At 32.9% G+C, this 12,418-nt stretch overlaps 1 protein-coding gene across 4 annotated transcripts in view; it reads right to left on the bottom strand.

Moving 5' to 3' along the window:
- Nucleotides 1-338: 338 nt before the first annotated feature.
- LOC136039963 (protein kinase C, brain isozyme-like) overlaps nt 339-12,418 on the bottom strand; it is a 231,924-nt gene continuing 219,844 nt past the window's right edge. For 3 of the 4 annotated variants that reach the window (XM_065723995.1, XM_065723994.1, XM_065723992.1), the window contains exon 14: nt 339-4,953. In XM_065723995.1, coding sequence (XP_065580067.1) covers nt 4,801-4,953 — 153 coding nt within the window. In that variant the 3' untranslated portion in view covers nt 339-4,800. The remainder of the gene's footprint in view (nt 4,954-12,418) is intronic. The other variant, XR_010620599.1, reaches the window with a different exon arrangement.

Consider the following 12,418-nt stretch of genomic DNA (forward strand, 5'->3'; position numbering starts at 1 on the left):
TTTGCAGTCTAGCCCGTCAGAGAAAACACCAGCTAATCACATTTAAACAAAACACCAGCATATTTAAATAGCACACAAAACGGTAAACTTCTGATTTAAAAAGAGAACCAAAAGACAATGGGCACATGATGATGCACAAATTGGCTCGTCAAGTTGAAATTTCAAAAAATGTAGGCATGAACTAAACTTTTTCTCGCCGTTTTTCACCCTGACTTCTGTGTTAAATGTCTCAGGTTTAAAAGAGCTGTCATATTTATTTGATACTTCTCAGTGGATTTTCTTTGTTTCAGATTGCAATGTAACTTCTAGTTCTTATCTTGCATAAAGATTAAAGGCAATAACTGGAAACACATATTTATTGAAAAACAATCTAAAACACAGAAATCCTTTAAGGAAAAATAAAGATAAAAACATTCATAAAACACAGCAAAATATCATGGATAAGGGATAAAACATCCACATATACAGTTTAAACACAATTTTATTGCAAAAACCTGACTAGAAATGTAAAGAAACGTAATACATGATAGATCCAAAGAATAATATGAAATATTGTCGTTCAAGTGTCAAAAGGGCATAAATGATTACAGATTTACCACACAAGATAGTTTTAATAGTTTTACCTTTGCCGTTTAACTATGTAAATTTCAGCAATGCAATTAGATTGGCGAGCCATCTATTTTGACGTAATGTACAAAATTGAAAATGGTGGTAATAGATGGACATTGAAGAAGGGACAATTTCAATTGTCATACTAAGGAAAGTTATGCCTCATAGCGTGATTTTGAGGAAGGGGGTCACTACAACCTATTTTGGCATAGAATAGAAAACATATTCAGAGTTAAATAAGGAGGCAAAAAACTCTTTAAACTTTATTTCAAAGTAAGCTCAACACTATTTTTCCAAGGAAGCTTATGGAATAGAAAATACTTGAATTAAATCAGAAATTAAATCTGAGGCTAGACAAATTAGAACGTTATATTTTGTTTCTAAATCTATTGGATAAATCGTTACTCGGATAGATACAAAGCCTTTTGCAAACAAATCTACAATTAACAAGGTTAGAAACAAGTTTCCAGTACAGAATATCATTTCAAAATGGTCGGCAACTTAGTTTCATGTGAAATTAGCCAACATTTAATAAAAAAAAATCAGTTAACTATCGATAATTTGGAGTTAGGATTGGAAACATCTTTTGACACCTTTAATCACTGACCTGAAAGTGATAACAGTCTTGTTAGTTCCAAATAAATTTTATTCTCATATGTATAACCTAAGTCTATATCCAAATATTAAGGGTGGGGGGTGCACAGTTAAACTGGAAAAATGCTGATAATTAAACAAGTAAAATTTTGTGAATATAATGAGGTGGGACGTTCGTTGTTGTACTGTCTAGTTCAAAACACTTTTAATATGAAAAAAATAAGAAAAAAGAATATAAAAAGGTCTGACGTCTTGTACATAATGTTTCAAGTAATCGTTTTTTTTAAGTAATAGTAACGATTTGTTATAGTTTGAGTATTGACCATAGATATATCAGAAACCAAAAATGTTTATCGAAAAATCGCTCAAAAATGATGTTTACTGTGAGATGGTAAAGTACAGGTAAAAATTCAGTTGCTGGATAAAATAGAAACTTGTTATTTCAATTTATTAGTTTCTTATTCAATATCAAATTGCTAATTTTTCTATAAAGCCTGCATTTTATTAAATAATAATGAAGAAATTAGCGGATTAGCATAAGGCTAGCATCGAATTCCAAGAGTTCCAGAAATAAAAACTAAGTTATTTATAAACATGGAACAATAAAATGGAGCTGGTTGCAAAAAAACTGGAGCTGGTTGCAAAATCAAATCAAAAGAACGGAAAAACGACTAGCATTTTCGACCATTGCAATGGGTTTCTTTGCGTGAGAGCCGCAAAAGGTCCATTTTAAGAGTATGTTATTATTACCATGTTATGCATAGATTGGTAGTCCATTAAGATACAATATAACTATTGTGACCGTAGTTTATCCATGAACTAAATCATAATATCTAATACATAAATTTCAGATTACCAGTAACTTCATACTTTCAAATTTCTTTGTTGCTGGTAAAGTTTTGCCTGGACTTTCATGCCTCCACCCCAGAAAAATAGCTTGTCGAATCCTTGTTTTGAATTTGTATTACCCTGTTTATGGTCTAGTGATCTTTAATATAATAGCTATGTAATAGACCACTATGGTAAGTTTTTCATTTTTTCTTCCCTGAAGATGTCTTAAAGAAGAATGTTGAGCGAGTAATGTAGATGGTGGTATTTTACCCTGTGCAGAACACTAACAACGGTTGGAAATTAAATGCAAATGTTGGTGCTCGCAAAAAAAAAAATTCATGGTATGGTAACTCTACTTGATAACTGACCCAGGTACCGGTTGCACGATTATAGTGAGAACTAATAAAGAAGTGAGCTACTGGTAAAAAATGAAGTTACAACTTGTCACTTTCAAGCATCATATAAACATGTAAACTTTTTTTTATCAAGAAAAAAAGTCTCGAAAATGAACTAGCCTATCAAAAAATTCGAGACCAAAGGAAGACTAGGAATGGAACTGGTCTGCAAACAAACCAAAAAAAATTGATCCTAAGATGCACAATTGCGCTTGTTGTGCCCCTGAGATTACGTTAGACGAGCTTTGAAACTTAGCAACTTCTGTTTTAGAACTTTAAATTTAAAATACAAAAATACAATTTCATTTTTGAAGGTAGATTTATCGTCATCAAAAGGAAAAAAATGATTTTATGTGGGCGAATATCGATTTGTTTGTGTTTCAAATCAAAGTTGGAAAATTAGATTAGTTGGTTTTCATAATATATGCAAATACCCTCTGCTTTGTAGTTGTTAAATTGAGCCCCAGAGAGTTTATTATTATACTATTCCAATTATTATTTTCTTATTGTCCTTCAAAGCTTGATAAGCTGAGATTCGTCCTCTTATACATAGAAAATAGCTGATATATTAATCCATCTGGATAAGCTGGATCAATTTCATGATTTTCATGATTAAGTTGGATTTTTTTTTATCTTATTTCCAAGAAATTCATTTCAACGTTCAAACTGCGGCCATAAGAGTTCAATACCTTTAGCTATTTAATAATTTATTTAATAAGTACTGCTGAGCGCAATGATTATGTCACTATGTATGGACCTGTAATCAAATAGCATAATCCTCTAAATTCCGCTGAATGAGGCCAAATTTTGAATCTTTTCGATTGTGTATATATTGATTGAATCTGGCAAAGGTTGTTGATTGAGCTCTCCGGAAAATTAACTGGGAAAACCAAATTATGATTAAAATCTAAAAGTAAAGTTAAAAAAAATTAATAGCAATGAGGGCAAATTTAGAAAATCATACTAGCTGTACCATGTAATTTGTGCTAAAACCTAAGTTTAAATCAATATGAGATGAATCAAACTTTTTTGTCCATTTCTTGCCATATTATATTTTCAATTGAATGTACCTAAGTTTGCCCTAAAAACTAAGGGTCTAAGGGAAAGTTTGACTTGAATTTCAACCTGAGCGCAATAGTTTTCATCAGGTCAGTGATTCTAGTCAAATATTCCCTTGCAATTACATTTTTACACTTCAGGAAATTTGCTACATTCAAAATCGTTTTACGAGCCTCAGCATTGACGTATCTTATCAAAGACCAAGGATCCATTGGAGAATTTCCTCCACACTACATGGAACTCCCAAAGTTGTCAAATTACTCAAATAATATTTTATTAAAATTTCGGTAAAAATCGATCTGGTATATTGAATGTGCTACAGTTCAAAAAAAAAATACCGAGATGCTAGTTTAAAATAAAGAAACTTTTTAAGCAAAGTGCTGTCTGTTCAATGTACCTACAGCATAAATTATCTGTCCCCTGTGTCACAAGGTTTTCAATCAAAGCAGGTGGCACTATGAGGAACTCTCAAAACTCTGAGATTGCTTAAATGTTATTCCGTTTGAGCTGATTCTTGACGTTTTCCATGCAGGTATGCTAGAATATTTGTAGGGACTAACACAAAAAAAACAACAAATTTCATATTTTCTAATGACGGAAGTTTCATCAAATCTAAATTCTCTATCTCTGGTACAGTACGAGAGATGTTAAATGGTTTTTCTAAAATTTTTAGGAAAATACGTGTCGACTTTTCGTTTTCTGTCGTTTATTCAGACCTTTTGCCGCCCAATCAATTCTAAATAATATGACTGCACACACTACAAAGTTTACAATTCACAGAATAGGACAATTCTATAAAGTATCACATAGTCTTAATATCTTTTTTAAAAAGATGACGCTAAAGTAGATATAAAGTGGAGTAGATTTCTAATTTTTGTCTCAAAACACCATACTTGTTTCAAGTGAATTATTACGGTGATGTGCTAATTACGGTGATGGTAATTTCAAACATATGTGATTGTTATCGATCTTAGTGGAAGAGGAGGGAATAAGTTCAAAGGAAACTTGGTACAAACATTTATTGGAATTGCAGGGGAACAGAACCCAAGATTACTCGCTTATTTTTTAATATTTTTCTTTATTTTACTTCGTTTCAATATTGGGGGGGGGATGGTTAAAACTGCTTAGTCTGAAATTAGTAAATACACTGATAAAATATTCCAATGTTTTAAAATAAGTTTCCTATCATGACTAGTTAGAGATGAATGAAAGGTGCACTAGAAATAAAGTTATAACATCCAATTACTCAACTATAGAACCATTTCTGGAACAACAAAAAATACTGGAAGAGAAATGGTTAACGCTTGGAAATTCATATATGCTGGATATACTCGGGATTGAGGAATGAAAAACCGGCAAATTCGTTTTGGTCCAGGTTCATCATGAACAATTTATCAGTTGGAGTTAAATCTGTTTTCTCACTTGTAAATTGCTTATCAAAATTGCCTGTATCCTTCCGATGTTTCTGAAAAAAAAAGAAATAAATCAGAAATATGAGAATCGGGACTATTGAACCTGGAGAAAAATCCAGTGTAAGTAGGGATAAATGGAGTAGGTGTTCACGCCTCCTTTAAGATCACAAAAAAGCTTGATATTTTCTTTTAGGTTGTCTAGAGGTTATTTTTGGTTCTATTTTCATACCATTTCATTTTCTGAAACTCACATAAAAATATCCAAATGCATTTTGTTTCAATTACCATTCTTTATGTTCAAACCTTTAAACACTGTTCCTTATCCGCCGAATGACATTTCTTTTATTTTGTTAGTTGATGGTATATAAAGAATTGTGACAATATCCATTTATTATACCTTAAATATCTTAATATAATTCTGTTCATAATTTCAATGGCACCATTGATGATATAAGTTATCGGAAGTCATGCTTAATGTCCCCGGGGCTGTATGGGCTGACTAAGGAGACTTGGGAGAGGAATTTTACTTTAAAGCAGGAATGAGTACTGGAGATTTAATATGGGTAATTGTTTGGGTGAGGAAACATTTAACTGCAATAAATTGATTGATTTTAGATGTGCTAGTTTAAAAACTTTATCAAAATGATTCATATAAACAGGGATAGAATGCAACCATACTTAACTCCTGATTTAATACGAAACCAGCTATTAACCTCATTTCCTACCTTAACCGCAGCAATGTTGTTCTCATAAATAGCACTAATCACTTTAAACGTATTTGTCAGGTATACGATACAAGGTTAAGACTTTCGCTAAAGCTCTTCTATCAGCTGAATCAAATGCTTGCTCATGATCGATAAAACTAAGGACTAAAGGTGTTTGATGAATTAGGCAGTTATCAATTATTAATTTAAGAGAGAAAACTTGGTCGATACATCCTCTACCCTTCTTAACACTACACTGTTTTTCTCTTAAAACTTTGCCCAAAACATCTCTAAGTCTAAGAAGTATCATTATACTAAGTAATTTTCTACTTACAGAAGCCAGGCTTCAAATTCAAACAAACCAGGACTCAAATTGTTTCACTAGACAGTTTATTTTTACCGCCTTTTTAAACTTTTAATTACTATGGAACATGGTTCACTCTTTACTAGGATGCAGCTAACGCTGAAGACTTTGTACATATATATCTATGTATCTATAATACATAGGCATTATTTCAATTGTGGATGGGACCTTATGCTTTAATTCTTATGCCTCTACTATGTATAGCACGTAGCCTGAAAAAAAGTTAAATTTTAAAAGGTAAATAATTCTTATTTTTCTATATAAGTAGGGTGGTCAGCAAACAACACAGGCAGGTCTTTACCTCTTTTATCTTATGATTATGATGCTGCTTCTTAAAAGTGGGTAATACCCAAGGCTGTGTCATCAGCCTGAAGCAACTAAGAATTATTCTGATGAACTGTATTTATGTTTCCATCATCAGCAAGTCACTTAAAAAGAGTAAAAGGACATTCATGGTTTTATTTTCCACCCACCAGCAAAAGTACAGTAAATAAACCATGGATAATTTTTTGGGTATGTTTTTATTTTGATTTTATAGATAATTTTTTATTTTGTTAATTGATGGTATATAAAGAATTTTGACAATATCCATTTATTATACCTTAAATATCTTAATATAATTCTCGAAATTGTTTTCGCTCTTTATCAGACATCACCAAGTCACTTATGCTTTTACATGCTAAAATATTCGTTGGTTTAAATAGAAATAGGAATTGATTAAAATAGAATGCAAATTCTACAAGACAACGGGAAGATTTATTTAATAGTATTCATGGTTGCTCTGATTGAGGCGTGCAGGAAAAACTCGTCCCGCCCATTGGAATTTAATTTAAGAATTGTCAGAACTGAAATCCGATTTATTGAATATTCTAGGGCAAGGCTGTGTCCAGGAGGAGGTGTTTCCAGGTTTACCCCCCTCCCCAGAAATTTTTGTCCGACTCATAAGAACATAAATTTTTTTTTATCTTTTTTTTAACCCAAGGCCCATTTTTTTTAACCCAAGGCTCTGTCATCAGCCTGAAGCAACTAAGAAATACAGCTCTGATGAGCTGTACTTTAATTTTGATTGACATCTATTTTTACCACTTGACTTTAAACATTACACTATGTTAAATATGGGTTACTCAAACAAAGTGTGGTTTGAGGGCTTCTATTTTCCTTTTTCAAAAGGACTTAAGTTTGCGAGCCACCACAATTACCATCTTTACGACAATTCCTCTATCCTTCAGACAATTCACCCTTCCAGCAATGAGATACAATATTGGCTCACATTGGGAAGAAGCGTTCACATTTAGGCCTCTGAAGAAATTTTAATAAACATTACCAGAGTTAAATAACTTATGCATTTACATGCTAAAATATACGTTGGTTTAAATAGAAACAGGAATTAATTAAAATAGAATTCAAATTCTACAAGACAACGGGAAGATTTATTTAATAGGATTCATCTTTTGGGGGACGTGCTATTTCGTACAATTTTTAAAACCACATCGAGAAACCCTTTTCTCACATTTAATAGATGGCACTGTAGAATGTCTACTGTCATTAATCACCTGAAATTCAATAAAAAGCATTCGACTTTTTCCATTCGTATTACCACAGGAATATCATTTCTCAGCCTGAGAGGGGATGAGATTGTGGCCTTTCATTGGAGGAAGGGAAGTTGTGTGACCCTATTGACAAGGGTTCGTGTCAAGTATGGAACACCTAAAAGCTTATATAAGAGCGACTTTTCTACTCCTAAATTGATAGATTTCAATCCAGTCTTTGTACAAATGCAAGAATAAAAGACAGAACAACGGCTAGGCCTGCATTAACCCATAATAAATCAAATAAACTGGATGCAGTAACAAAACAGATAATTGATTAGACTGATAATTAGATTCTGAAAAAAGAAAGACATTGTTGTTTTTGTAGTTTTTTATTCATCATTTTAACCTTGGATTTTATTCCTTGATCTTCCCCTTACATCTTAATGTGTTGACCTTGACGCCTAGAGTGTAGTTTTATCTGAGGCAGGGGGAAATACCCCTTCAAGACCTTAGTCCTCCCCAGCTGAAATTTAGTTCCCAAAAATCTTGTCAAAACCAAGATAAGCATGCGTAATGCAATAGAAGCGGGTCAGTATTATTTAGTATTTCTCTACCTTTTTGCTCCTATGTGGCTCATTTTTCAGTTTTCCCTGTCATTTTCACTTTATTTGGTAAAATTGGTTCCAACTTTGCCCCTCCCCCAGGATTTTGACGAAATTAGGCCACTGCTTCAATCGGTACTTATTACTTGGAATTCTGTTGTTACTGTTTTTGCTTAGCCCCTTTTGCAACCTGATGTTTTCTTGCGATTTGCGGACATATCAGTGAGGAGAGGCATGCATCAGATCAACTTTGTATACGCGAAATTAGACCATGCTCAGTATTTTTTTTCAAGGAGGTAGGGTATTGTTAGTTCATTTCGATAGTACCCAATCACAGGAACCATGTGCTTAGAAAATTATTATACCCCACAAAAATATGGTCGTTTTTGCAGCTGCAAACATTGGAATTTTTACCAAGTACCCCCTCCTCCCTTATACGGAGCGTATGTAGCGTAGCTGTGCTGGCCTCAAGCGACTTGGTGCTGCAGTGACATGTTAGTAGTAGTAGTTCTAACCCCAGGCTTTTAGTTGGCTCTGCTCACTCATTACGGTAGGAAGTTTGGGCCGTTGGCCCTTTCATGCATGCTATCTAAACCAGTGGCGAAGAAAAGTCTTCTGAGACACAGGGCCGAATTTTGACTAGCCAACCCCTCCCTCTATTTTTTTATTAACTATTAGACATACAACTAACAAAACATATTTAAAGTTTTAAAAATAAAGAAAAAAAGCGAAAGAAAAATTTAATTGTGCGTTTTAAAGAATTTCTATGTAAACATTTTAGTGTAAATAACTTAATACGTAATAAAGTATAAACAAAATAACATATTTTTTAACATACTAATCGTATTAAAACTTTGTAAAATCAGAGTCACAAAAAATTATGATTTTTATGTGTGGTAAAGGGAAAAAATCAAAGCGTATACGTTAAAAAGAAATAACCAATTCAAATTATTACCGCAACAACTGATATTAAAACGAATAAGAGATGGCAAGGAAACCAATTTAGAAAGCAATATTTCGTAAAGGTAACAATCTAACTAGTAAACATGAAAAACAGAAGAAAAACATCCTTTTTAGATAAATTCTTGTCACCACTACAAGGAGGGACCCTCCCTTGCCCACTCGCTACGCCACTGATCAAATTATCAGATTCTCTTTTGGTTGGACAATGTTTGGCTCTTCGGTCCTCCCACACTTTTCATTGATACGTCGTATTTCTTTTTTGTTTTGCTTTGCTTTTTTTTGGGGGGGGGAGGCATTTTATATTCAATTGGTATTTTACAGGACTTCAATTTTATAGGACTAAATACAAAAAAGAAAAATATGATGTATTAATGAAAAGTGTGGGAGGACCAAAGACACAAACATCGTCCAACATAAAGAAAATGTGATAGTTTGATCACAATTCCATTGGCATTTTTATAAGACTTCAATTTTATAGGATTAAATATAAATAAAAAAACATGTGATATATTAATGAAAAGTGTGGAAGGACCAAAGAACCAAAAATCGTCCAACCAAGGGGAAATGTGATAATTTGATCACAATTCAATTGGCATTTTTAGAGGACTTCAATTTTATGGGACTAAATATCCGATGTTTAGGACTTTTATGACTATGTTTTTTTATTATTTTACAGCCTTCATCCATGCTCATCGATATAATATTATTCTACATCATTTTCAAGGTTCTAGCATGATCCCTTTAGTTTATATTTGAATGCCAAAGAAAGACTGTACCACAGTAGAGGTAATAATCAGTAGCGAAATGTTTCTCCGAACATGACACACATTTCGTATCTCAGTTTGGGAAGTTAGCTCAAGCTCAAGGGCCCTTTAATTTGAATGAAAAGTGTTTCCAAAGAACTTTAAGATGTTAGCGTAAAGAAAGGGTTGAAGAAGGGGGTAGCCCTCCTCATGTACGGAATAACTTCTTTTCGTTTAAAGTTTTGATATTGCTCCTTACTTTCAGTTTAAACACTTGTTTTTCAAATCATGCCAGGAAAGCCGATTCCCTCCCTCCGCGTAAAATTTATATTATAAAATATACCCTCTGTATGTTTTGCTGTATTAGTCTTCAGCAGTCTGACAAATGATTATCAGTACCTGGCAACAAAATGTAAGTAAGGAGCGACTCAGCCTAATAGTAACAAAAATGAAAAAAAAAACAGAATTTTGATAGCAATCGCTATTTTACCATGAATGTCCGAAATTAGTGAGCGTCGACATTCACCGATGAATGTACGAAATACTTTTTTTTTCTACTTGGATTTGGTCAGCGTAGCCAGTCAACTTTTTTAGTTTTATGCGAAGTTTGATGGTGATGGGTTAGGTTTTTAGCTCATTTCTGAGATTTATAATTTAATTTAACCTGACCTAACTTTAACTTTTACCATCAACGTCTGTATTAGACTGAAAAAGCTGGTTCGCAAAGCTAATTAAATCAAAGCAGAGAAAAAGGAATCTAGGACTTTCACCAGTGAACATCGACACCAACCAGATTTCGGACATTCACAGTAACAGACACATCAAAGGAATCGACAATTTAGGCTGATATCAACCTTATCAAATTCATTAAGTTTGATGTTACCTATAATCTACACAAAATCGGATTGAGCAGTCTTTTTTTTGGAATTGGTTGAAACAAACCAGGTGAAAAAGAAGTTTTTCAAAGTAAAGAGCCATATTGAAATCAAGACCGGCTGAAATAAACTCCTATAATAATTCAAACTCAAAACGACCAGAAATTGCTGTTGAAGATAAAATGAAACACAAGACGGACAGAAATCACAGGCTGCGCAAAAGCGCTGGCTAAGTAAAAAACGAAGTGAACATGATGTATTTTTTTTCACTAATGCACTTCATATTGAAGAAGTTGTAGAAACTTTAGAAGGAGCTCAGTCGATGGAAATCGAAAGTTCTAGTGCTTTTTTTAATAGTAAAAGTGATTGCAGGGCAGCCATTCTCTCTCCCACGCCTCTTCATTCCCCTAGTACATTCAATAAAAATTTTGAGTTAGTTCAACATAGTTGAAAGGTCTAATGACTATGTCTCTGGGGATATCAACCCCCAAAACCCTCTGGGCAAGGGCTGTAAGCTATTCAATTCGCCCATTGTTTATATATAGTATTTATATATAGTATATGTAGTATTATTGGGAAAGGGTAGCATGATTGGCCTTTGATGTTCAAAAATTCCGAGTGCATTAAAGATGGTTTATTTTTACCTAGTCACAAAAGTCCTAAACAAAAGATATTTAGTCCCATAAAATTAAAGTCCTCTAAAATACCAATTGAATTGTGATCAAATTATCACATTTCCCTTCGGTTGGACGATTTTTGGTTCTTTGGTCCTTCCACACTTTTCATTAATGCGTCACATTTCTTTTATTTATATTTAATCCTATAGAATTGAAGTTCTATAAAAGTCCTATATAAATTATGATCAAATTATAATATTTTCTATTAGTTGGACGATGTTTGGCTCTTTGGTCCTCCCACTCTTTTCATTAATACGTCAATTTATTTTTTTTTATTTAGTCCTATAAAATTTAAGTCCTACAAAAATATCAATTGAATTGTGATCGAATTATCACATTTCCCTTTGGTTGGACCATGTGGCTCTTTGATCCTCCCACACTTTTCATTAATAAGTCAAACTTCTTCTTTTTGCATTTAGTCCTATAAAATTGATGTCTTGTAAAAATTTCACACTTCATATTTATTCTTATTATTCATATTAATTATCACACTTCTTTTAGGCTGGACGATGTTTAGCTCTTTGGTCCTCTCACGTTTTTCATTAATACGTCAAATTTCTGTTTTTTTTTGTATTTAGTCCTATAAAATTGAAGTCTCATAAAAATGCCAATGGAATTGTGATCAAATTATCACATTTTCTTTATGTTGGACGATGTTTGGGCCATTGGTCCTCCCACACTTTTCATTAATACGTCATATTTCTTCTTTTTTTGTATTTAGTCCTATAAAATTGAAGTCCTATAAAAATACCAATTGAATATAAAATATATATGAAAAGTGTGGGAGGACCAAAGAGCCAAACATTTTCCAACCAAAAGAGAATTTGATAATTTGATCAGGGGCGTAGCGAGTGGGCAAGGGAGGGTCCCTCCTTGTAGTAGTGACAAGAATTTATCAAAAAGGATGTTTTCCTTCTGTTTTTCATGTGTACTAGTTAGATTGTTATCTTTACGAAACATTGCTTTCTAAAGTGGTTTCATTGCCATCTCTTATTTGTTTTAATATCAGTTGTTGCGGTAGTAATTTGAATTGGTTATTTTTTTTTTAACATATACGC

Source organism: Artemia franciscana, chromosome 20 (genome assembly GCF_032884065.1).
Source record: "Artemia franciscana chromosome 20, ASM3288406v1, whole genome shotgun sequence".
Lineage (NCBI taxonomy): Eukaryota > Metazoa > Arthropoda > Branchiopoda > Anostraca > Artemiidae > Artemia > Artemia franciscana.